Genomic DNA, 23,416 nt, shown 5'->3' on the forward strand with positions numbered 1-23,416 from the left:
GTGGTTCCTTCACAGCTTTGGGTGAGGATCGCCATCTATCACTTCTTGGGTCACAGTCGTATTTCTCTTCCTGGAATGATCTCTACACCAGGGCGCGATTACTCGTTCCGTCACCTTTTTGAAGTAAAGCCGACCGGCACGGTACAGGAGTACATGATCAGGTTTTAACCTCTGATGAATCAAATTCTTGTGCATAATTTGTCATACGATCATATCTTCTTCACAACTCGATTTTGTGGATGGTCTGCGAGAGGATATCCATGCTTCAATTATATTGCACTGCCCAAAGGATTTGGACACGACATACTCATTGGCCTCGCTGCAGGAAAGTGTGAATGGAGTGATGAGGTCAAGAGACTAAGAAGTCAGACTCTTCAATGGGTGACCGTACTCAGGTGTGCTTACCTGTCCAGTTACTCGTCCAATTTGCTCGCTCAGCTGGTGACAATGTCACTTCTGGCCGAAGAGGTGTAGAAGGGGCACGAGCATCAGAAAGGAGGGGCTTGCCGCCGGGTGAGAGGATTGTGTTTTAAGTGTTTTAAGTGTGGGGAGTGTTGAGGTCAGAACCATAGGTGTGCACCGACAATAAATTTACATGTGATAGAAGAGTTACTTGATATGCGACAGGATCATGATAGTGTACCAGGCATAGTCCCAAGAGGAATTGGAGGAAGAAACACTAATGTGCATCTCCAAAATTGCTATGCTTGGCACAGAAGGGCCTATAATAGTGAGGTTGTGGGGTATGATTGATAGTCAGGAAGTTCTCATTCTAGTAGACCCTGGAATTGTGAGGAACTGTTTAAATTATGTTTTAATTAATCATCAGGAATGATCATTTAACATAATCACATATATAATCATTAACAAAAATACAATCCTTGTAATCCTGACACGTATTTTGTGCCCAAGATCGGAACATATGTCTTTCCCACGTATAACATCACAACAAAGTTTAAGAAAGAGCGAGTAATTAAATTATATTACAAGTTCTTAAGCATGTAACCATTTACACAATTCACAACAAAAGAAAGTTAGGGAGATAAAGAACAATTCACCTCCTAACAAAAACTAGAAACTACACAACGAAAGATTAACAAATATGAATCAACAAAAGCTATGTGAAGCCATATACCTTTAGGCTCCACCCAAAAGTCTCGCCACATGAGTAGTTTATACTATTCATTCTTGTTACCTACATCGATGAACATAAAGTAGTCAAACACGAACTCCTCCTTACCGGTAGAACCTGAAAAAGCAACATGAGTAGGAAGGTATTCGTAAGATTTAATCCATAATAGACACATATAAATAACCCAACTTCAAGTATTATGTATTGAGTCATTAGCAAAGAATAGGACACAAGGTTAAGTAAATTCACATGTGTAAGCAACCTTAACACCTATGTGTGAGCACTTGTATTTAACCACATATAATTTTTTACTCTGTAACCCTCGACTTGCATATAAACGTAAATGGAACCATCTCATGAATATAACTGTAAATCGAACTATCTCAAACCCATCCCATCCAACCATATCACACATCCTACATTCGTAACTCTACAACTGCTGTAAATAGATAAAAGCATACTTATAATCGAGAGCATAGCAATTCGAATTATTCTTACACCCTGCAGGGGGTTCAACTTTACCCACAGGACTCGAGGACCATTCGGCTTGAGTGGCTACACAGGCCCACACAAGGGGTACTCATGTCAACCTTTCTTATAACTAGAACTACCCACTTACACATACCCTTATAGCACCAGGGTTACCGTGAGCGTGTTCCGGACACCTCCGGCTCTCCGCCACCTTACTTCTCCTTTTCTTTTTTCTCTTACACATCATAGGAACGCACAGCAAGCGTCAGCACGACGTATGGTAATCGGCTTGTCTTACGATTAGATCAACATATGGTTAGTATGGAAAGTGCTAGAGCAAACTGCAGCAATAGATGTTGCTTAAACAATGTAAGCGGTCTATGACATCCATGTTCCTCTCACGAACTACAACGAGAAACTCCTCTGTAAAGAAGATACCCCTAGCACCGCCCACATCCCAGCTCATACTCACAACTCATACAATCCACATCATTATCATTGTGTTTGTAAACAGTAAGTACTAAGCTCGTGAACAATGGTTGCACCATCGCTCGACTTCTACTGGGGACCTATGCATTGCTAAGGATTTCAAATAACTCTTAAGTGAGACATCGATAAGGTTAACAAGGTTACAAAGATATGGATAATCAACAACTCAAGGCAGAGGTAATGCAATTCAATATATGTTCTACCCATATAAACCTGACATCAACTCGCTAACCATACAAAGGTACATAAGAGACCACTTTATCAATTTAGACTCCATTCAATTCAAATAAAGGTGCAATATGCTTAGATGCTTGCCTTGTTGCTCCAGTGTTTGACTGATACTCCCAGCGCAACATTCACGAAACTCAGATAGATTGATGTCGCCTTCACTCGCTTGGACCGTCGACGCAATGCTATCTAAACGAATCAAGAATGCATTGAATAAACAAACGAACGATGAAAAAATATGCAAATGATGCATGCTTTGATAATAATAGAGCTCTGTGTTTCGAAAACATTTGCAAAAGATCGTCAAATGAATAGAGTTTCAAAGTTTGAAACCCCGGATAAGATAACCTAAGTACACAAAGCCTTGAAGAGTTGACGGTCAGACCGACGAGCAAGTGGTGGTCAGATCACGAGCGTGCAGAGAGTTTAGGACCCTGGCGGTCAGACCGAAAGCATGGTGGCGGTCAGACCGCTGACCAACGGTCAGATCGACCCTAACAGCAGTCTGACTCCTAAATTCAGATATTTTGAACCGACCTACTGGCGATTAGACTGACCCTAGTGGCGATCAGACCCTGTCGGCAGCTCCTTCGCGGGGTCACCGGTGAGGACTCCGGCGAAACCTTCGACGACGAATGGCACCAAAATACTCCATAGGTCCAAGGAAACGTATTCTATGATTGTTCGGATGACATGCATGGTTCGAATACGTAAAACCCCAAAAATAAGATCTAGACCTAGTAGGGGATGTTTATCGCGGTGTAGAGGAACTTTGTATTGGATCGGAATCCTTCAGGGAAGCTTCGATCCATCGATTTAACTCCTGGAGGGTGAATGAGCTCGTGAAGGAAGAAAACGGCGAGGAAACCCTTCCGACGGAGAGGAAAGGGGGAAGAAGCTTGAGGAAGTCCTCTGAAAAGCTCGTGGGAGTCCCCACCTCCGATCTCCGGTCGTCGACATGTTGATTTAGAGCTCTCTCTTTAGGGTTTGTTTGAGTGAGAGAGTGAGAGAGTGAATGAGAGGGAGAAAGAGAGGCAAATGACAGAGGGAAGGAGTGAGAGAGGTGATCGACAACTTAAAGGAGCATCGGTGCGCTGGCGGTTAGACTGTGGGAAGGGTTGGTTAGATCACAGGAAGCCTACATGGCAAGCCTACGTGGCTGTCCATCTGTAGGTCAAACCGTGGTTGAGCCCGATTAGACCGCGAGAAGGGTTTTTGCTGAATTTTATTCTAATTTTCCCTTCTTTTCTTTCTTTTTTCGTTTCTTCTTTTCTCCAAGGTATTTAGGGTCTTCCTATCTCTTCCTATAAACTTTTCACTCCCGAATATCCAAAATAATAACTAATCGCATAAAACATACAACTATGATGATTATGCATACTTAATCCCGTAATTAGCGTTTTGGGATGCGACAAACCTCACTCCTTAAAAAGAATCTTGTCATGAGATTCCGCAAAGGGAGAAGGTGACGGTGGTGGAGTGGGAAAGACTTTTCCATAAATGGAAACGAACCTCGCCAAATTCATCGACAAAATAAAAAAACAACTATTGGACCTTCACAAGAGCTGGTGGTCAGACCGCAGCTAGGCTTGATCAGACCGTGGCTCGATTAGACCTCAAAAATAGCGATTAGACTAAAATCTATACAGAGAGTTTTTGGGTTCAAAAGCCGAAGCAGAAGCCCCATTCTAAGAATGGAATCTAAAAATCCACCACTGGATCCACGATCTGGATTGGAGGTGCCTTTTAGATTCCGAGTGACAATGTTCTGATGTCATCGTTAGTGATATTACAAACATTATACACTTTCTTCACATCAAAAGTTCAATAAAAAAAAACTAGGATGACAAACAGTTACAGCTTTGGAGAATCAATTTTAGGAAATACAGTCAGAACCACTAACTTTAGGAGAATATAAACATGTCCTTAGTATGTTTTGTAATTTCCGCTGTATAAGTGAAATATTTATCATATAAAAAGTTGAAGAGTAACCCGATGATGTAAAACAAAAGGAAATGGGATTAAAAGTGTTGCAATGTATCATTTGATTCTGGAATCATATCCCAAGTAGGTGGGATGGGCACAGGGTTTTTGGCCCAAAACAAACCGCGCTTTTGCCAGTCAGGCCCGGTCCACAAAATTCTCAGGTGTTTCTTCTTTCTGCGAGCAATGTGTTATGATAACTTTGGTAGAACTACACGTACAGAAAGATGTAACATTAACTATTCTATGTTATGGAGTAAATTAATTGTGTTGACACTTTCCTAATTAAACAAATCACGACAGTCATTGAAAATCAATAACACTGATGTATGCATCTGTACAGGTGGTGCTTGCCAAAATTTTAAGTACTAAAAACAATTGTATCCAAAAAAAAATTGTTGTTACATTTCTACGGTGATAAATTAGCAAACATGTTTTGCATAAATGCGCCATTTTTCTTCGGTTTCTTATGTAATAAAAACGAAGCGGAGTTATATGCCTCTTATTTTAACTCATTTCAGTTCAGCTATCCAATCTGTCTGTCCTCTTTCAGCAATGGCTACATGTCCAACCCTGCCATTTGATGAAAAACAGTGGATCATCCGAATCCGCCGGATCTTCGACGATGAGATCGAGATCACCGACGATCAGTCCATCTCCATCTTTGATGTCCCCAAGCCTCTGTTGTCTACAAGACCTGAAGCTTACATGCCTCAACTGGTCGCCCTTGGCCCTTACCACCATTGCCGACAAGAACTCTGTGACATGGAGAGATACAAGCTTTCAGCGGCCAAGAGAGCCCAAAGCCACCTCCCAGGCACGGACTTTCAACAGCTCGTGGACGTCTTCACTAAACTAGAGCATTGGATTCGTGCTCACTATCACAGGTCAGTTACATACAGAAGAAACTAATCTAGTTTCATACACTTCAAGAGTTTCTAATTTGTTGGTCCATTCTTCTTTCTAGGCATCTGAATCTCAGCAATGAGACACTAGGGTGGATGATGGCGATCGACGTGTCCTTCCTTCTCGAGTTCATGCAGACTTTCAGCAAGAACAGTAACCAGAGGACGCTGCAGAGGATCCCCTCAAGGATGTCACATTTGGTCGATCCCTCTCGGAGGACATCCTCGCATAGCATGCTGCTACGTGACATAGTGATGCTGGAAAACCAGATCCCTCTTTTTCTACTCCTAAAGGCGATCGAGCTCCGCTGCTCGCCGCCGCAACCTGCACAGTCTGTGCTGAGCTCCATGCTGATTGGGTTCTTTCAGGAGGTGTCCACACTCAAAGGAACCGGCTGTCCATGCACCGACATCAACCAGCACGACCACTTGCTTGGTTTCCTGTACTCGAACATGGTACCTAGATGTGCGGAAGAATCACATGGCGCTACGGAAGAAGCCGGAGACGAGTTGTGTCACAAACATGATCACAGAAAGAGGACTCTGAATTCAGTGGCAGAATCGCTTGTCAAGCGCGGCTCAAAGCTCGTTTCAGTGATAACGGATTTTATGGTGAGGATCCTACTGAAGTTTGTAGCGAACCTGCCTTGCCTCTCAGTGCTCACACAACCAATTGAGCAGCTAACACAACAAGCATCAGAACCAAGCGGCTCACCGGATGTTCAGAACAAGAACGTGACGCCTCTGCTTGAAGAGATTGCAGTGCCTTCTGTTGCTGAGCTCGCTTACGCCGGTGTCAGCTTCTGTCCAACGGTCGGTGACCTCTCCATGATCGACTTCTCCTCAGCAACCGCGACGCTGCACCTACCGGTGATCAGCGTCGACATCAACAGCGAGGTCGTGCTGCGAAACATGGTCGCGTACGAGGCATCAGTTGGTTCCGGTGCGCTGGTCTTCGCGCGGTACGTCGAGCTGATGAACGGGATCATCGACACCGAGGAGGATGCGCGGCTACTGAGGGAGTGCGGCGTCATTCTGAACCATCTCAAGAGCGACCAGGAAGTGGCCGAGCTGTGGAACGGCATGACGAGGTCGGTGAGGCTGACGAGGGTGCCGGCGTTGGACAAGGTGATCGACGACCTGAACAGGCATTACAGCAGCTGCTGGAAGGTGAAGATCAGGACGTTCGTGAAAGCGCACGTCCTCGGCTCCAAGGAGTTGCTCGGGTGCGTTGCCGTGGCTTTGATCTTCCTCTTCATCGGTCTCCAGTTGTTCTGCGTGACCCGTGGCTGCGTCCCTGCTTCGTACGGGATGGCACGCAGAAAATGAGTTGGTCTCATCTCATTACAATGAGTTGCTAGTGAGCATTATAGCTTTGGGCACTTTTGGATCATAACTTGACTGAATTCGGTGGGCTCCAATATCTCAGAACAAAAGGCTTGAGTAGAAATGACGCTTCCTGGATGCACATTAACTAGTAGTTTAACCTATATATTGCTGGGTTGCTCTTCAATGAACAACAAATGTGACTTGGTGTCATCTCATTACAGTGAGTTGCTAGTGAGCATTATTATTAATTTTCTTCCCCTAGCTAGTAAGCCAAACTGTAAGCTAGAATGCCAGATGCATGATTGCTGCCCTAATTTGAAATTAAATTGTCACCAAAACATAAAAAGAGAGATTTTGTCCAGTTGCCTGGTTTCAGGTGAAATCTTGACTTTCTTGTTCCATTTGTTTTGATGGTGATCTTGTTGAGTTGTCATGAGTTATGACCAGTGAGGATCATCTCTATAACACCTAAAGTGTACCTCACGAGTTCACCAAAAAAGTCAAGTTTTTCGATCTTGCCTTAGAATCATCCATTTTGAAAAAGCTTCAAACTATCTCATGATCCAGAGTTGATTCTTGTTGAAAAATGATCTTTAAGCTCATATTCACGGGTCCTCCAAGTTTCATGTGATTTGGAGTTAATTTGGTTGGTTCTTGACTCAAATTGGTTTGTGTCGGGCTGCAGTTTTTCTGCTCTCTGTTCGCTGCAGCACTTGTTAGCCATCATTAGCACTCATCGTTTTACTGTAGCAGCTTGGCAGATTTTCCTTTTCCTGTGTATCGATTAGTGCATGGCAGTAGGGTTGCTGTAGTTGCATGCATAATTTATTTTCTTTGTCTTGGATTAGCACTTAGTTTAATCTTTTAGCTATGAATACATATACCAAATAAATAACACCAAAACTATAATTAGAAAATACCATCAATTTAAAAAATTAGCAAGGCATCTATTCATCCTCCTATAGTCGTCTTTCATAACCTTCAATATGTATATGCAGTAAGATAATCTCCTACTGTTTTCGTAAAGAAAAGATTAACAGGATCAACACAAAAACTGAAGTCTCTGAGGTAAAATATGTACAATAGCAAGTGTATACATATACCAAATAAATAACACAATCACAAATTGATTAACTTACAATACGTACAGCCGTCTGATGATTTGCGTCCATGTTTTACTGCAGATTACTACTACTTACTGCTTGCTACTGTACTGCAGCTCGAGAGGAATGTAATTTAATTTACTAGCAGCATTGCAGTGGCACACGAAAATTAACACAAGCTAGAGCAGCATGCATGCATGCATGCAGAAGCAGAACAGCAAGGCAGCACACTGCACACGTGACCATTTCAGCTCGACGGCTGCGCGCCGCTGTCGGCGACGTCCACGCTGGTGGTGCAGGCGAGGAGGCGGCGGAAGATGGCGCGCACCGCGCCGCACGACGCCTCCTGCAGCCTCCTCACGATGGCGCACCCCTTCTTCTTCTTCCTCCTCCTCCTCCTCGCCCTCGCCTTCCTGCCACGGAGTCCCACGTCCTCTCTGTCTCCGCTCGCGCCGTGACCGCCGGCGCCGGCAATGTTGCTCGCGCTGCCGACCGAGCCGGCGTCAGAGGCGGCCGCAGAACCGCCGCCGCCGCGCTGCGGGAGGAATGGGAACACGGCGGCGCGCTCGCGGACGCGGCCGAGGCAGGCCATGGTGCGCTCCGGCACGGTCTCCTTCTTCTTGGAGAAGGTGTAGCTGCGGAGGTACATCTGCCGGCACGAGTAGCTGTCCACCACCCGCGGGCTGCAGTACCCCGCCGCCAGCTCACCGCTGCAGCCGCGGCGCATGCTGCCGCTGCCGTTGTAGTAGCAGTAGGACGAGCTGCCTGGGCTCTCCTCCTGACCTCCCTGGCGCCGCGCCATGGCCACCGACTTGACGAACTCGGCGTCGGACTCGGGCCACTTGTACAGGCTGACGTAGCTGGCCCGGACCGGCGCGCGCGCGTCCACGCAGCCGATGGCCGCCTTGCACCCGGCGGCCATTAATGGCGGGCCACCTACCTAGCCAGCCAAAGCCAGCTGCTGCTCAACTAATCACTCCTTGCTTAGCCTGTGGCTGTAGAGTGGAGGAGGAGGAGGTGCTCAGTGTGGTTGTGGTGTATATAAGAGAGGGACAAGGACTGAAGGACGACATGGGTGCGGCGCCATGTGAAGATCGATGAGAGAGATTAAAGGTGGGAGAAGAAGGAAGAGTGCTTGGCTTTGGTTGCAAGGAAAGGTACTGCAATTTTTGCTGCGAGAATTATGTGGCATCATGATCGTAGTCACTCTCATGCAATGAGTGCTGCTGCTTTTGACATCCTGCCGTGCCATCCTGCCCGGTCAAATTCTGAGGCCTTCGATCTGCACTCTAAAAAATGTCAAAAACTTTTGACATTAACCAACAGGTTAAGATAGTTGAGATTGATTCATTGATCCATTTGCATTCTCAGGATGAGGTAGATGAATACATTAGGTTGTTGTTGCTTGTGGTTTGGTAGGAAATTAAATTAAACAGGATCTTAAGTAATCGTCGTGGTTTTTTTTCTGACTTTCGACCGCCTTTTTTCTGTCAGGTAGCCTACCATGTATGTTTATAGTTTTGTTCCAGTGGCATGGATATGTATCACCTAGACAATAACCAAATTGTTCAGTTCATGATCTTTTCTTCAAGAAAAAAATGTTCAGCTAACCCTGATCAATGGTGCAGATCTGTATATGAGTTCAATAAACACAGACAGCTCGACAGGGGCACGGAGCAGCTATGGATTGCCATGATTGAAACTTGTGGTTAAAGGAGAACGGACTAGTAATACGCATAATCGGGTGCCTATTTCGAGGGCCACACTTACTGTTAACAAATACACCCAATTAAACATTGGTTAATGGGCTGTAATTAGGGACAGGGCAGCACACTAAAATGCTATTAGCCAGTAGTACCGATCATTTGACTAAAGGTCATGGAGGCAGGGAAGGGACAGGAGCATGCAGCAGGGGTAGTGTAGTGAGAAGTCCAGTACACTTCGACTGATTCCCAGCAATGAAAGCAACATGTCTCTGCCTTTCTTAATGGCATGAGATTAGCATGTCTCTGATGAACAGCGAAACAGCTAGGTAGATGCACAACCGATGGATTACTTGCACCGCACTAATAGCTGGATTTATCATGTTTTGATGTGGTCTAGTTAGTTTTATTTTTCCTTCCTTCAGAAAGGTAAAATTTTCTGATGTGGGGCATAGCAGTAGCGCTGTCAAGTGACATGATCAGTTGCCCTTTCGTTAATCACAATCATATTGGACGGATGCGTGCAGTACGTGATGTGGTGGTGGTTCGTCATGGGGATGTCAAAACGAAAGGGTTGGAATTTTTCTCGTTTAGGACACCCGTGCGACAGGCTATTAGCTTAGTGGTAGAGCACGTCTCTGAAAATTGTGTTGTTGTGCCTAGGCTGTGAGGGCTCTCGGGCACATAGATAGTTCAATATGCTCATCAGTGTCTGACTCAAAGATGTGAATTATCTAAGGCATATTAGTATGATGTATTCCTTCTGTTTGAATCGAGCTTGAAACCTAACAATTGAACTTCTCAAGAGGATAGATGGGGAGATCTAGGTGAGATCCTATGTAGATCTATATCGTGGGAGACTGGGAAGGGGGCACCGCGGCAGGTCCACAAGCCTTTTCCATGGACAAATTTAGGTAGAAATTTGAATTAATCAGGATAGCTTAACTTGTTCTTCAGAATGCATGATTCAGGTTTACGTCTTTCAGCTATATATACAGGGACGTATGCAGGCAGCAATGAGGATTACCTCCTCCCTGTGAAACAAAATTACGTTGCTAATCAACTGTTGAAAGTTGATATTACAACAGTCAATCAATCCCTTTTGTTTTCATGAATGCATGAATTGCGTGTTCCCTCGGTGGCACAAGCAAGAACAATGCTGCTGCTGCGCCACCTGTTTTTCAGCATGACAGCATAGGAAGAATGAACAACGACAGCAGTAGCAGATCAAACCTAACAAGCAGTTCATATACTCCAAATTACCCTGCTGCAATCCTAGTTTGATTTCGATGAGATAAACAACCCTACTCACGCAGAGACCAGGGCGAAGCACTAGGCTAGTGGAACAATCAAATGTCCATGACATCAGGGCATCACGAGCAGCAGCAGAAATGCATGGAGCATGGACTATCATTGCGGTCACCATGCATGCGCGCCATTGCCGGCCGGCCAGTTCGGCAGCGACCAGTGTCATTTCAGCTGTCCCTTGCAGAGATTACTAGCAGTCGCTGACCAAGATCCAGAAAAAAATGCGTCTCAAATCGCGCGCACACGCATGGGGCCGATGCTGAAGTCTGAAGACAATAGCTAGTGTCGTCACGAGACACCATCATGGCAGGCAGAGTATTCTGAATCTCTTCTCTCATCCTTGAGTGCTAGCTCTGCTGTGTGTCTTGCAGCCGTAGTCCATACTGCAAGCAACGAGATGAACGTATGTATACCACTCGTACCAATACGGATAGACTATATATAGAAGCAATGTGCGTGACAGTGGCGCTCATGGAGCGGTGGACGATCATTGGCGCTGCTCCGGCGACGCCGGAATCGACCAGGGCTGCGACGTGTGTCAGAGTGATGACTGTTGCGTCCATCGGCGACCACGACAGAAAAAGGTGTCACGCACGAAGGCCACCCTTAATATTTAGTGACGTCATTGTAATATCTAGTGATGTAAAAAATGAGCATCAGAGGAGAGGACGTCCTCTAGTATTTTATTAAGAGTATATCGTGCTTCGAATCTGGATCGATTCACTGGAACTATGTTCGATTGATCGTTAGCACCGTGAGATTTTTGACATATCTAGTGATGTACATTTTGAGGTTTTCATCACTGATGAAGGCCAGCCTTAATCAATGAAAAAAAAAACCCAAATCTTTCAGGAAAGTTTAGAAAAATCCATCTTTGCACAAGAGGGCTTTTGTGAAAGTTGAAAATATTCCTTTTTTCAATCTCTGATGTAAAGTAATTGTAAAAGATCCTCCCTTTGGAGAAAAGATGAAAAATGTTGTTGATGTGCTTGTGCTTCCTCATACACGATGAATTTATGTTGTTTATTGGTACTAGGGTTTGGTGAAGCTAGGCTTGCCTGCTTATGGTTGTACTACAGCGAGAGATACACACACGCGCCGATGACTGCTTTGGCATCGGTCCGCTGACAAGGTGGAGCTGAACAACCACTGTAGCATCCTCTACAGTTCATCAAAGTCAGCAAAACCTGCAAATTGAACATGGCCACATGCTTTGGCAATGACCACATGTCAAAACTATATGTGTTGGGAGAATGGTACAACATTAGCCCCCGTGTGACTTCGGCAAGCCTCAACCAACCTCAGAGATAGGAAGTAGGCAGCGATACTAACACACCAGAAGAACTATTTTAGTCATAGAGATGGAGCTGAAGGGATAGCCGACACGAAGCGAGGAGTCCGAAGGCCAAAGCCCCAGCCACAAGGTCGAGGATCGAAGTGAGGAGCTTGGAGGCTAAAGCTTCGGCAGCAAGGACGAGGATCGACGAAGGCATTGACAAAGCCCGAAGACCAAAGCCTTAGCTGCAAACTCAAGGATCAAAATGAGGAGCCTGGGGCTAAAGGTTCGGTCGCAAGGACGAAGATCACCAAAGGCACTGGCGAGGCTCGAAGAGCCATCTAACACAGAGTGAAGAACTCGGAGGAATGAAGCTAGAAGAAGGCTTGGAGGTAGTTGCCTAAGTTGCCAAAGGGTCGACTGACACGTGTAACATCCTGGGATGGTACAACATGTAATAATGTAATGATTGTAATACCTCAAGAATATTCTGATAATGTTCTTAATCGGGGCACTGATGTAATGCGAATCTAGATAGTTAGAGTATGGCTATAAACACTCCTCCCTTTGATGTGATGGTATAAATAGTTGATACCTAAAAAAAAACATATTCACTGTGTTGTGATTGAGGTCCCAACGGTATGTTATGTTCCATTCGACATGTCGCTTCCAGCCAGCACCAATAGTGATTGGTCTCACACAACATCCCATTGTTATAGAGCGACACTAGGGACTGAAATCTCTATATGATTCATAAATTGTTATGCAAATTCGACTGAGGGGTATGTGCCCCTGCCCCCCTATTCAGCTGGCCAGGGGGCATATCATTGTTAATGCTAAGAAGCATCTTGCTGGATTGTATGAAAATAAATTGTTCAAGGCCAAATTTCATAAATGCCTTTCAGGATGCTTTAGTGCAGATGAATTCCAGTCAACTTGGGATGACATCATTAGAACATTCAACTTATCGAGTAACCAATGGCTCAGCAAATTGTTTGATGCCCGTGAAAGATGGTCAACAGCATTTAGTGTTGATATCTTCTCAGCGAGAATGAAGTCCATCCAAAGAAGTGAGAGCACAAATAATGTATTCCATCAAATACTTGGCTTAAGGTTACCTCTGGTTGAAGTGATTGAACATTATGAAGAGATGGTTGAAGTGATTGAACATTATGAAGAGAAAGCAAAAGACACGCGTCAAGTGGAGCAAGATGAAGACTTTCAGTGCAAAAATGGTACTTTTGATGATTTTCTGCACAAGGTAGGAATATTGGGGCATGCTGCTAATGTATACACAATCAAATTGTTTATGATGTTTAAGGAGGAGTTCTTTGAGGGCATGGGTTTGAATTTCCTTGAAATTGAGAATGGTGGCCAAATCATCCAATATGCTCTAGATAAAGATGGCAAGAGGACTTTCGATGTTAAACTTAATCGCCATGACCTCAAAATATCTTGTAGTTGCAATGTGTTTGAAATTCTGGGCTTGCTATGTTGCCATGCTTTGAGGGTACTCATCATTAACAATATACAGAGCATACCAGATTACTACATTTTGCAGCGATGGACTAAAGATGCTAAAGAAAGGATTATTAATATTGCTCTTGAACCATCATCTGATGACAAGACTTTGACCTGTGCTTTACGTGTAGGTGAGCTAAATCACTTAAGACACATTAATTTTGACAAGGCTTCATTGACACCCTAAGGGACTCAGATTGTGAAAGATAAGTTGAAGGAGGCCAAAATTTTAGTGGAGAAGGAACTGGAAAGTAATGTCACCGATACATGTAGCGGAATGAACTATTCAAGTGAAGGAATTGAGGTGTATGATCCACCACATATCAGGATGAATGGCTTAACTAATGCTAGAATCAGGTGTCAGTTCAAAACCAAGAAAAGGAGAAAAAATGCTCCACATGCCACACTATTCAAGTGAGTGTTGCTGCTGCAAAAAGGCGAAAAATTCATTCTGCTCAAGGCCACCAACAGGGACCTAATGAAGTTACACAAGTGTCTCAGAAACAAGTGTAATATTACCCTTTTGCTTTATTTTGCAAGGGTATCAGTTGCATGCAAATCTCATTACTTTTGTTTGTTTCAGGACCTGTATTTTGCTTAAATAGAGGATGGCTCCATATTTCACTTGTACAGTTGGATTATGTGATGCCATTCATGATGAATGCACAAATCGTTTCATTTGGACAGTGGTAATAGCAGTGGGGGCGGAGGGGTAACCAAGAGAGAGCTCGGGTAGCAGCGGCAAGGACCAAGACAATGGCGACGAGTGCAGCAGAGGCGCAGAGTCACAGAGAAAAGCTGAAGCCTAAGGGTAGCAACGGCGAGCTGTGGCGGCGAGGGCATCGACGAGGGTGAAGGCAGTAGCGGCGAGTGCAGCGGAGGCGCATATTCGTAGAGAAGAGCTGAAGCCTGAAGGTAGCAATGGCGAGCTGCAGCGGATTACATAGGCCTAGTAGAAAGACGGCCCATTTGCTAAGGTGCCTGGCAAGTCAAAATATTCTTGTATCTGCTCCAATCCACCTACCCACCAACCTTCAGGTCTGATCAAATCCTGGGCTAATCATGCCCTGTGTTCCTCCTTGATCTGCGGCGCTCCAGCAGCTCTCTCTCTCTCTCTCTCATGGTCAACCACAAGCCAGAAAGTAGATGCAGCTGGAATGGACGGTCTTGTCGTCTCCCAATGCCAACCTCCTTTGAACCTCAACTGCACGGATGCAATTTACACATGTGTGTCACTTCAAAATGGTTAGTAGAGTTGTCATGGAAAAGAGCTTCAACTCAATATAATTTCAATAGTTTTCGTTGACACATATCTGCGAGATGTAACGGAGAAAGACCGCCTTATGTCCGACACAATGATCATAATATAAAAAGGGAACAGGGAGTGCCATATAACGTTTCCTTTCGAAAAAGAATTTCCACAAGTTTATACTTTATTTTGCTTCACTCAAGGTAGCGAGAGGGAATCGGCACACTAATCATATGCCTAATGCAAAGACGATATTTAATAGTTTTCGTTCACACATATCCAATCTGACCGTAGGATGTAATGGAAAAAGGCATGCATGGAAGACCGTCTTGTTAATGCCGGAAACAACGAGTCGTAAAAAGAGTACCATATACAATATTGTTCCTTTTTTTTTGTTATATCTATATCTATCTATACTACTATAAAATAGATGAGTTATGTCAAATTTAAATGAACTCCGTCATATATCTTACAGATCAAATTGTCAATAATCACAATTAGTTATCGTCTCTCCCCCTCTCAATTGTTTGAAACTTTCAATCAATTTCGAAGCATGCAATTAATAGATGCTATAAACATTAATAAATATTAATACACTATTATATCATTCCATCTTTATAGGTGTATCATCAACCTTTTGTTTTTCAATTATTTTTTCTTGTAAATTTTTTTTACTCTGTCGTAATATTATTGATATAACGTGTGTGAAACCTATGCTATGCTTGGTTGCGGAAGAAAGCTAGCATGTTAATCATATGCAAGGTTTTAGTTACCATTGTGGTGTCGGTACCACTCGATTTTTTCGATTTATCGAGCGGTTTTCTCAATTTTTATTGAAGTTAAAAAATCCAAAAATTAGCTTAAACTTGTAAAATCAATAACTAATTCATGTTAGATCCAAATCAAGTAAAACAAATTTTGTTGGTTTCTTTGTAACATGATCTACATGATAAAAGTATTTATACTCATAGAAAAGTTAAAAATTTTCTGTGAGAAAATGTATTTATTAAACCAAATTAAATACATAGTTTACTCTTTGCTAATCCAAAAATTATAAAACTAATTTTGTTAGTCTTCTTACATGATCATATGTCTTTTAAAATTATATGAACTCATGAATTAATTATTGTAACATGCAGGATTATGTAAATATCTTGCGACTAGATTAATTCATAACTGACCTATCACACCTCCAAAATTAATGAAATCACCTTTATTAGTTTATTTATACTATATATTTTATGTAGGAAAAATATGTCTACCGCACGGAAAGATTTTCTGTAGCCTGCAGGTCCACAGTCCACACCAACGCCAATTAATACTACTCCTATTACTTATCGTTAACAGTTGGGGAGCACCGATCAATTCGGCTGGCAAAAATCCAGGACTTTAGGGTTCATGAGCAGCAGTTGTCATATCAGCATTAATTCGGCTTTTGCCATTCCATTTTTCCATCTGAATGGAACGTGCCATGACAGTTGGTACTGTTTCTTCTTTTTTATTTCTGCTGCTGCCAAAAGTTTGGCAGCTGCTGGGGCAGCAGCCGCGCGAATTTTCTGCAATTCTTATCTGCGATCGAGTTGGACTTGAGCCTCGGTCGTGTGAAATTGATCGGGGGATGCTGGAGATACGAAGGATCGATGTGGTTTCGGTTTGACCATCCGTTGGTCTCCAATTCAGCTGGAAACATGCGCATGCACAGGGGCAAAGCATGACAAATACATTTTTGCTGATCCTTTGTTGCTGTTGCTGTAGCTGGTGTTGAAGAGGCAGCTGAAGAAGCTTGGAAGAAACCAGGACTGCAACATGCCAAGACAAGACAGATACTGGATTTTCTACAAACTGTACATGTGCGCAAGCTTGAGGGCAAGAAACTGCCAATTTCATTACCTAAAAAAGAAGCTACTCCGAATTATTTTTCCAATTCTCTCTCTCTCTCTCTCTCGTTTTTCTGCTTCTAGTTTTCATATTGATCAGCTGGACTTTCTGAGAAACCTTGCATTTATCACATTCAATTCAAACCGTGCATCATCTCGCAAACTCCGAATCCGCTTTTTCCTTTTTCCTAGTACCTTGCCGTGCCAAGTAAGAACAGCTAGCCACGAACTCTGAATCAACTTGATGGATTTCAGCACTGCCATTGATTTTCTTCCTTTCATATATGCTAAAATCAGCACGGTGTGAGTACACCAGTACTTCGAGCAGTGAGATCACCAAATGTGGATACCAAATGTGGATAAAGTAATAATGTAATGCGTTTAGTTGGTTTCTTCCCTGAGATCCTTCTGAAAGCAAGGGGGACAAAGTTTGGTTGGGAGGGGCCATCAGAGGTAGCCCAAACACCTGAGCAACACATGCAGCAGCCAATGGCGACGTCTCCCTGATGAGAGACGTGAGGGCATGAGATTTGGCTGATAGATAGTCAGATGGATAGAGATCATCTCTCTCAGCCTCCGTTCACCTTGGCATCTTGTCGCCTCTCTCTCATCGACACTTCTCCTTTCTTGAGCAAGGCACACATTTTCCTTGCGATGGATGGCTAACCAGCCAACTCTGACATGTATGCATATAATTGGGTTATCGATCAGGTTCAGCTTTGCCGGTCTCTTGTTTGACTTGCCAGCTCCAGGCCAAACCACTAGTTTCAAGTATAACCATCAAGACGGGTATTTGACCAATGGACACACGTATGTACTGCCTGTCGTGTACAAGAGAACTACGGTTGCATTGGCGCGTAGTTGCCTGTGCCTGATTGACAATGGAGTAGCAAAAATCCTTAGTCTGACATTAGGGAACACTAGTTTTCAGCTTTCACTGTCAGAAAGTCAGAAATAAGATGTCGGAATTTACTCGAAATATTCAGGCTAGGTTCAGAATGAATTCAGCAGCATGGATTTGGTTCCGTTGTTCTTGGTTTGGTTTCTAGAAGTGGGGCCATGTTTAATTTGCTAAGCTCGGTAGGTTTTTGCATTGACAAAGATAACAAGACCGCACAAAGATAACTGCTCCTGAAATGAAGGAGATGCCTGAAAACACAAGTTCCTGCAGATTTAACAGCTGGTTGTACACAGGGGACACACCGCCGCGTGCCCTTACGCACGCATGGTCTATCTTAACCGTCCATTTCATCCATCTGTCGATTATCTCATATACCTTATAATTATTTCATCTACCTCTCCACCACGATTATCAATATAAATGAACGATCCTAATAAGTCATATGCCCATATGCACTAGTAAAATTTCCTTGTTAGTTGTACACTGTATATGTGAATATGTAACCTATGAATTCTCGTGGCCATCAGAAGAATGGTAGGAGTTGAGTTGACGTATATATCAACAACTGCACTGCAGCTATTTATATCGACCAAATAAAGCTCTTAGGACAGATGTCTCACTCTGATCATATAATCAACCATAAGCAAACACCTGAACAAGAACAAGTAAATAACAAATCATGTATGGTGCAACCTTTCTATACTGCACACATTAAATTTAACTGAGAGGTTTGGTCACTCCAGAGCAAACATCTTATTCGTAGTGGATTATAACACTACGCCTATTTAGCCGCACCAGTTAAACAAAACGATCGATGCAACGAATCAGTTTTTTTTTTATAATTTTTTTTTTGAGGAAATCCAAATATGCGGTAACTTGTCTTATTCCCTGGTGACTGGTGTCATCCTGTCTTTTCCCTTGGTACGAACCAACATGCTGAATTGCCGAGTAGTTTTACTTGAAAAGAATGGCACTTTATTTTGATCCAATAAGGAAAAGGAAAAATAAAAAAGAAAAGAAAAGAGCAATATGACATATTACAGGTTTTTAAATTCCAAGCATGTTATAATTATGTCGAAGTTGTATTATGGCAATGCTTTTCTTCCTGTATTATAGGACACCGCTATCTTGTCACTCCTCAAGTTAACTTTGTGATCATATTCTGTTCATTAATAGTTGTTGTACAAAGAACATCACATAACAGTAGGACAAATTAACCATAAAACTCTGAGTGATGGCACATTAACAAAGGTAGCAAGAAACTGAAAATAACAGTCATTCAACACTACAGCATCTGTATTGTTGCATGTATTAGTGTGTCACAAACCAATAAAACTGAAGAAAAAAAATGGACAAGATGTTGGTGAAGCTGGAATTTGGCAACTTGGCTTGTGGATTATGAGATTTTGCAGTATAGTTTGGCTTGTGAATTGTAAAAATCAGCTTTTATATTGTGATCGTTTGTTTTTGCTTTTACTTTTGAGACTAGAATACATAATCAGAATAAAAAAAAACAATGTCTTTTTTTAGAGGAATCTACGTGGGGTGACCCACCTGAATTTCTCATTGACTTGACAAAATTTTGCAAATGTTCATGCCTCGGGGTGGGGCGGGGATACAACAGAATAGAGAGATAGAAAGGAATTTTTTTTAACTAATTACATCAATTACTTGTGAGCACTAAATCATGATGTCATCCATTGGGGGGTAAAACGCTTGGCACGGACTGTCCAAAGGTGAAGATGGTCATATATCATCCGAGCTGTCCTGGTTAGCAACATATCCAAGTTGTCAAAGACCTTGCGGTTACGCAGTTTCTAGGTAATCCAAAGAAGCAACAGCAGGGCGGTGTTTCGGTTCTGGGGCTTCCAGTGAGCAAAGGCGTCGGCCACTAGGGAGCACAATTCATCCAAAGAGCTGGGCAACACGGCAATGCCAGGAACAAGTCGCAACCACATTTCCTCAACCAGTGGGCATTGGACGAACAGGTGATCAATGGTTTCCACGCTTGAGGGACAGAAGGGGCAAGTGGATGTCAAATTAATTACATGGCGGTGTAGGAAGGAACGTGTCCAAGTGTTGCCATCTCGCATGATCCAGAAGAAAACCTGCACCTTCTTTGGAGCAAAATTATCCCAATTGAATTGTTGAAGGCGGATGTCTTGTGCTAGCGGCCCAATCATCTTGTAAGCCCAACCGATGGTGAATCCCTAGGACGAAGCCTCCTACAGCCACCTGATATCAACACGGTCCTCAAGGATCACATGCGAGATGTTGGAGCTGAGGAATTCTAGTTCCTCTAGCGTAGCAGCTGACACACGTAGCCGGAGAGCTAAGTTCAGCGACCCGAAGGAGAGGGTCGCATGCACTGTGATGTCAGGCTCCGCAGTGTGAGTACGCGGTAGGGAATGTGTCGGCTAGAAGCCTAACGATCATCCAGTCATCATGCTAAAATGATGTGGAATGCCTGTTGCCGACGTCAATTGAGGTAATGGCATGGTACAATGGCATAAGCTGGGTGAAGGTGGCCCAGACACTGGTGTCCATTGGCAACGAGGTGAATCCGCACTCTAGTAGTCGGTAGTAGTGCATCACCCAGCGAGTACAGGGGGTACAGACGCCAGACAAAAACTTGTGGAGGAATTTCATAAGTGGGCACAAATTCTGAGAGTGTAAGCCTTTAATCCCCAGCCCTCTACCATCCTTCTCCAAACACGCTACTGACCATGCAACCTGGCAGTCACCGCCACTGCATTCCACAACATGGCTCGTCGGGGTTTATCAATCTTGTCAATGATATTCTTGTGTAGTTCAATGGCGAACATGGCATAGGTGGGTAGAGCTGAGAGGACTGCAGTAGTGAGAGTCAGGCAATTGGCCATGTTGAGGAAGTGTGTGCGCCATCCAGGTATTTGACGTGTGACTTTAATGGCAAGAGGCTCCAGGGCGGCCATCGACAGCTTCTTATCGGAGAGAGGTAACCCCAAGTAGATTTGAGGAAAAGAAGAAATGGGGCGCCCGAATGTTGCAGCCAGAGCTAAAGCATTGTGATCTTCCACACATATAGGAACGAAGCTGCTTTTGTGATAATTGATATCCAAGCCAGTAGCTAGAGAGAACTAAGAGAGTAGTGTCTTGAGTCATAGTAGTTGGGTAGCATCTGCCTGGAGGAGTAGAAGAGTGTCATCTGCATACTAAATAATAGGGCATTGTTAATCATGGAGAATTGGGTGTAGGATTGTTGTGTCGTGGATGATTAACTACCGTAGGACATCTTCCACAATCAATAATAGGTACGGCAAGAGGGGATCACCTTGCCTCAACCCCTTTCTACACTGAATCCATCTCCCCAACACTTTGTTGAGGAGGACGACCGTGCAGCCTGTGCGAAGAATCAGCCCCATCCACCCTCGCCAGCGGTCACTGAACCTGTGGGCCTCCAAAATGGTGTCGAGGGCGGCCCACTCAATTGAATCAAAAGCTTTCTTAAAATCTACTTTAAGCACTACAGTTGGGATTTCCCTCTTTGGTAGCATTGAACCAGCTTGACTGCATATACAAAGCAATCGGAGATACTTCGCCCTTGGATGAATCCAACCTAATCTTCAGAAACCAAGTTGGGGATTGCGACCTGTAGGAGGGAGGTGAGGCATTTGGCAATGAATTTCATGGGAAAATTTTGATGTGATATTGAAAGGACAATGATGTCGCCTAGAGGGGAGGAGAATATGCGTTTTTACAAAAATTCGTCCCCTTTTACCGTTGGTCTAAACTTGCAGCGGAATATAAACTAACGGGTTTTTCACAAGTGAAAAATCTAAATATACTAGGCTCAATTAGTGTATAATCACCCTAAATAAGTGTGGAAATTACAATCCTAAGGTGACAAAAATTACTCTAATCTAGCAAGAGATATGCAATAAAACTTAAATTGAAAAAGGCTGAAAACACTGTTCATATGACTGAAATTACTGTCCACCGGATACTCCGGTGAAGATCGGAGTCTCCAGGTTGTACAGGTCCGAAATCTCCGGTAAAGTCCGGATTCTGTACAAAATTGAGCCCGAAACTGAATATAAAGGATGGGTAGAGAGTTCTAACTCAAACCAAGTGATATCGTGTGTTTCCGGAGATGATTCCAAGTAGATCCATGGAGAACCTACACTCAAATACACACAAACAAGTAGATCGAGCAATATGCACAAAGATTTGAGCAAGAATTCAAAAGTAGAGGAACAAAGAGGAGACACAAAATTTGTTTCTCGAAGTTCGGATTCACCACCGTGAATCCTACGTCTCCGTTGAGGAAGCTCCAACGAGCCGGGTCTCTTTCAACCGCTTTCCTCGATCCACTAGCTTTATCTCTTCCCTTTCGGAGGTGAGATCTACCTTCATAAACTTTTCCGCGGCTCACCACACGTGCGGGAACTCACCGGGCAACATCTAGCCGGCTAGGAGGCTTCACCTCCAAGAGTAACAAACGTTTCGAGAACTTCTTGTCAAGAACTCAAGTGCTCAAGATTAGATTTTAGCTCACATGCACTCAATCTTCCAATCTCACAACCCAACTCTCTTTTTTTCTCAAATCACACACTAGATTAGAGTGGGAAGAAGTTCTTTTGGCTCTAGAGGATGTTCTTTTCATGCCCTTGCAGCAGCCCCAAAGGATGGGGTGAGTGGGGTATAAATAGCCCACTCCAAAAGAACTAGCCGTTACTGTTCTGACACACCTACCCCGGAGTATCTGGTGAACACCAGAGTATCCAGTCTCAATTCCAAAAATGGCGTTAGAACAGTCACAGAACGTGTCAGAACTAGCCGTTATGCCTTTTCTGGACTTTTACCGGAGTATCTGGCCTACACCGGAGTCTCTGGTCGGCACTTAACACAGAAAACAGCCCCGGAGACTTCCCGGAGTCTCCGGCCACTCCAGGTACCGGAGTATCCAGACTTCACCGGAGTCTCCGGCCTTTCCAGGTACCGGAGTATCCGGCCTACACCGGAGTCTCCGGCTACAGCACAGCTGACCTCCGAAAAATGGCGATAACTTTTGATCCCGGAGTTCGATTTCGATGATTTTGGACTCTATGGAAAGCTTATTCATAGGGCTACACATCCCAACTGAATTCATGACCTAAAACACATAGGATCAAACTAGAAACACTCCAAAACTCATTTTGGATACTTCCGCACTTTCCGCTCCGAACTCTTATCGACAAACTCTCACTTTGGGTTTGGTTGGGAACTCTTGAGCACTGAGACGCGACAATTAGCTCACGTTGCATCCCTCTTAATAGTGCAGCATACCTAGACTCAATTTCAAAGATAAAACACATTTGAACCAATTTGAGCCGTTTGAATACTTTCAAGTACCGCTTCTTACTTTCAAACCTTTGAGGGTTGCCAACTTCCATAAAATCTTCACTTCATCTATTCTTGATTTCTTATGTGATTGATGCAAATCACTCATAGCTTCTCATGGCCTTGCACGGTTCATTGGCGCAAAGCTTCACTTGCTCTTCACCATCGCCTTGGTCCTTCGGTGTCAAGCCATTTGCTTACCCTTCACCACCGGATGGTCCATCGCAGCCGAGTCTTGCTTGCCCTTCACCGTCTTACCATAGAAAACCATTTTGTATTCGATATTCAGAGAATTCACCTTTTCATATATGGAGTCCACTTTTGTTCTTCACTCTTGGCATATGTGATTTCAATTCAACTTATGCCTTCTTATAGATCCTAACCCCAACTCACTCTCAAGCACAAAGCACATAGGTTATTCCATAAAACCTAAATGACAACTTTTATACCTTAAGTTACTTGATCTCCACAAGTAACTTATTAGCCTTCATGCATATTGTCAATCTTCATATAGAACCTAATCCCACTCGTTCTTAAACACATAGCACATGGGTTAGTCTATAAAACTCTATTAACAAGT

At 43.6% G+C, this 23,416-nt stretch overlaps 2 protein-coding genes across 2 annotated transcripts; one reads left to right on the forward strand and one right to left on the reverse strand.

Moving 5' to 3' along the window:
* Positions 1 to 4,858: 4,858 nt before the first annotated feature.
* Positions 4,859 to 6,537, forward strand: LOC133929598 (putative UPF0481 protein At3g02645). Its single transcript, XM_062376401.1, has 2 exons — positions 4,859 to 5,190; positions 5,271 to 6,537. The coding sequence occupies exons 1-2, from the start codon at positions 4,859 to 4,861 to the stop codon at positions 6,535 to 6,537; spliced, it is 1,599 nt and encodes a 532-aa protein (XP_062232385.1).
* A 1,074-nt stretch (positions 6,538 to 7,611) lies between these two features.
* LOC133929720 (uncharacterized) lies at positions 7,612 to 8,811 on the reverse strand. Its single transcript, XM_062376504.1, has one exon. It carries the CDS (start codon positions 8,560 to 8,562, stop codon positions 7,888 to 7,890), a length of 675 nt encoding a protein of 224 aa, XP_062232488.1. The 5' UTR covers positions 8,563 to 8,811; the 3' UTR covers positions 7,612 to 7,887.
* Between the last annotated feature and the right edge of the window lie 14,605 nt (positions 8,812 to 23,416).

The sequence above is a fragment of the Phragmites australis genome, chromosome 9 (assembly GCF_958298935.1).
Source record: "Phragmites australis chromosome 9, lpPhrAust1.1, whole genome shotgun sequence".
Classification (NCBI taxonomy): Eukaryota; Viridiplantae; Streptophyta; class Magnoliopsida; order Poales; family Poaceae; genus Phragmites; species Phragmites australis.

Excerpts from the sequence above, each read along its gene's own strand:
- LOC133929720 (XM_062376504.1), bottom strand. The coding sequence starts at position 8,562 with ATGGCCGCCGGGTGCAAGGCGGCCATCGGCTGCGTGGACGCGCGCGCG.
- LOC133929598 (XM_062376401.1), top strand. The coding sequence starts at position 4,859 with ATGGCTACATGTCCAACCCTGCCATTTGATGAAAAACAGTGGATCATC. Across the intron at positions 5,191-5,270 it reads ATTCGTGCTCACTATCACAG|GCATCTGAATCTCAGCAATG; the intron begins GTCAGTTACATA and ends TCTTCTTTCTAG.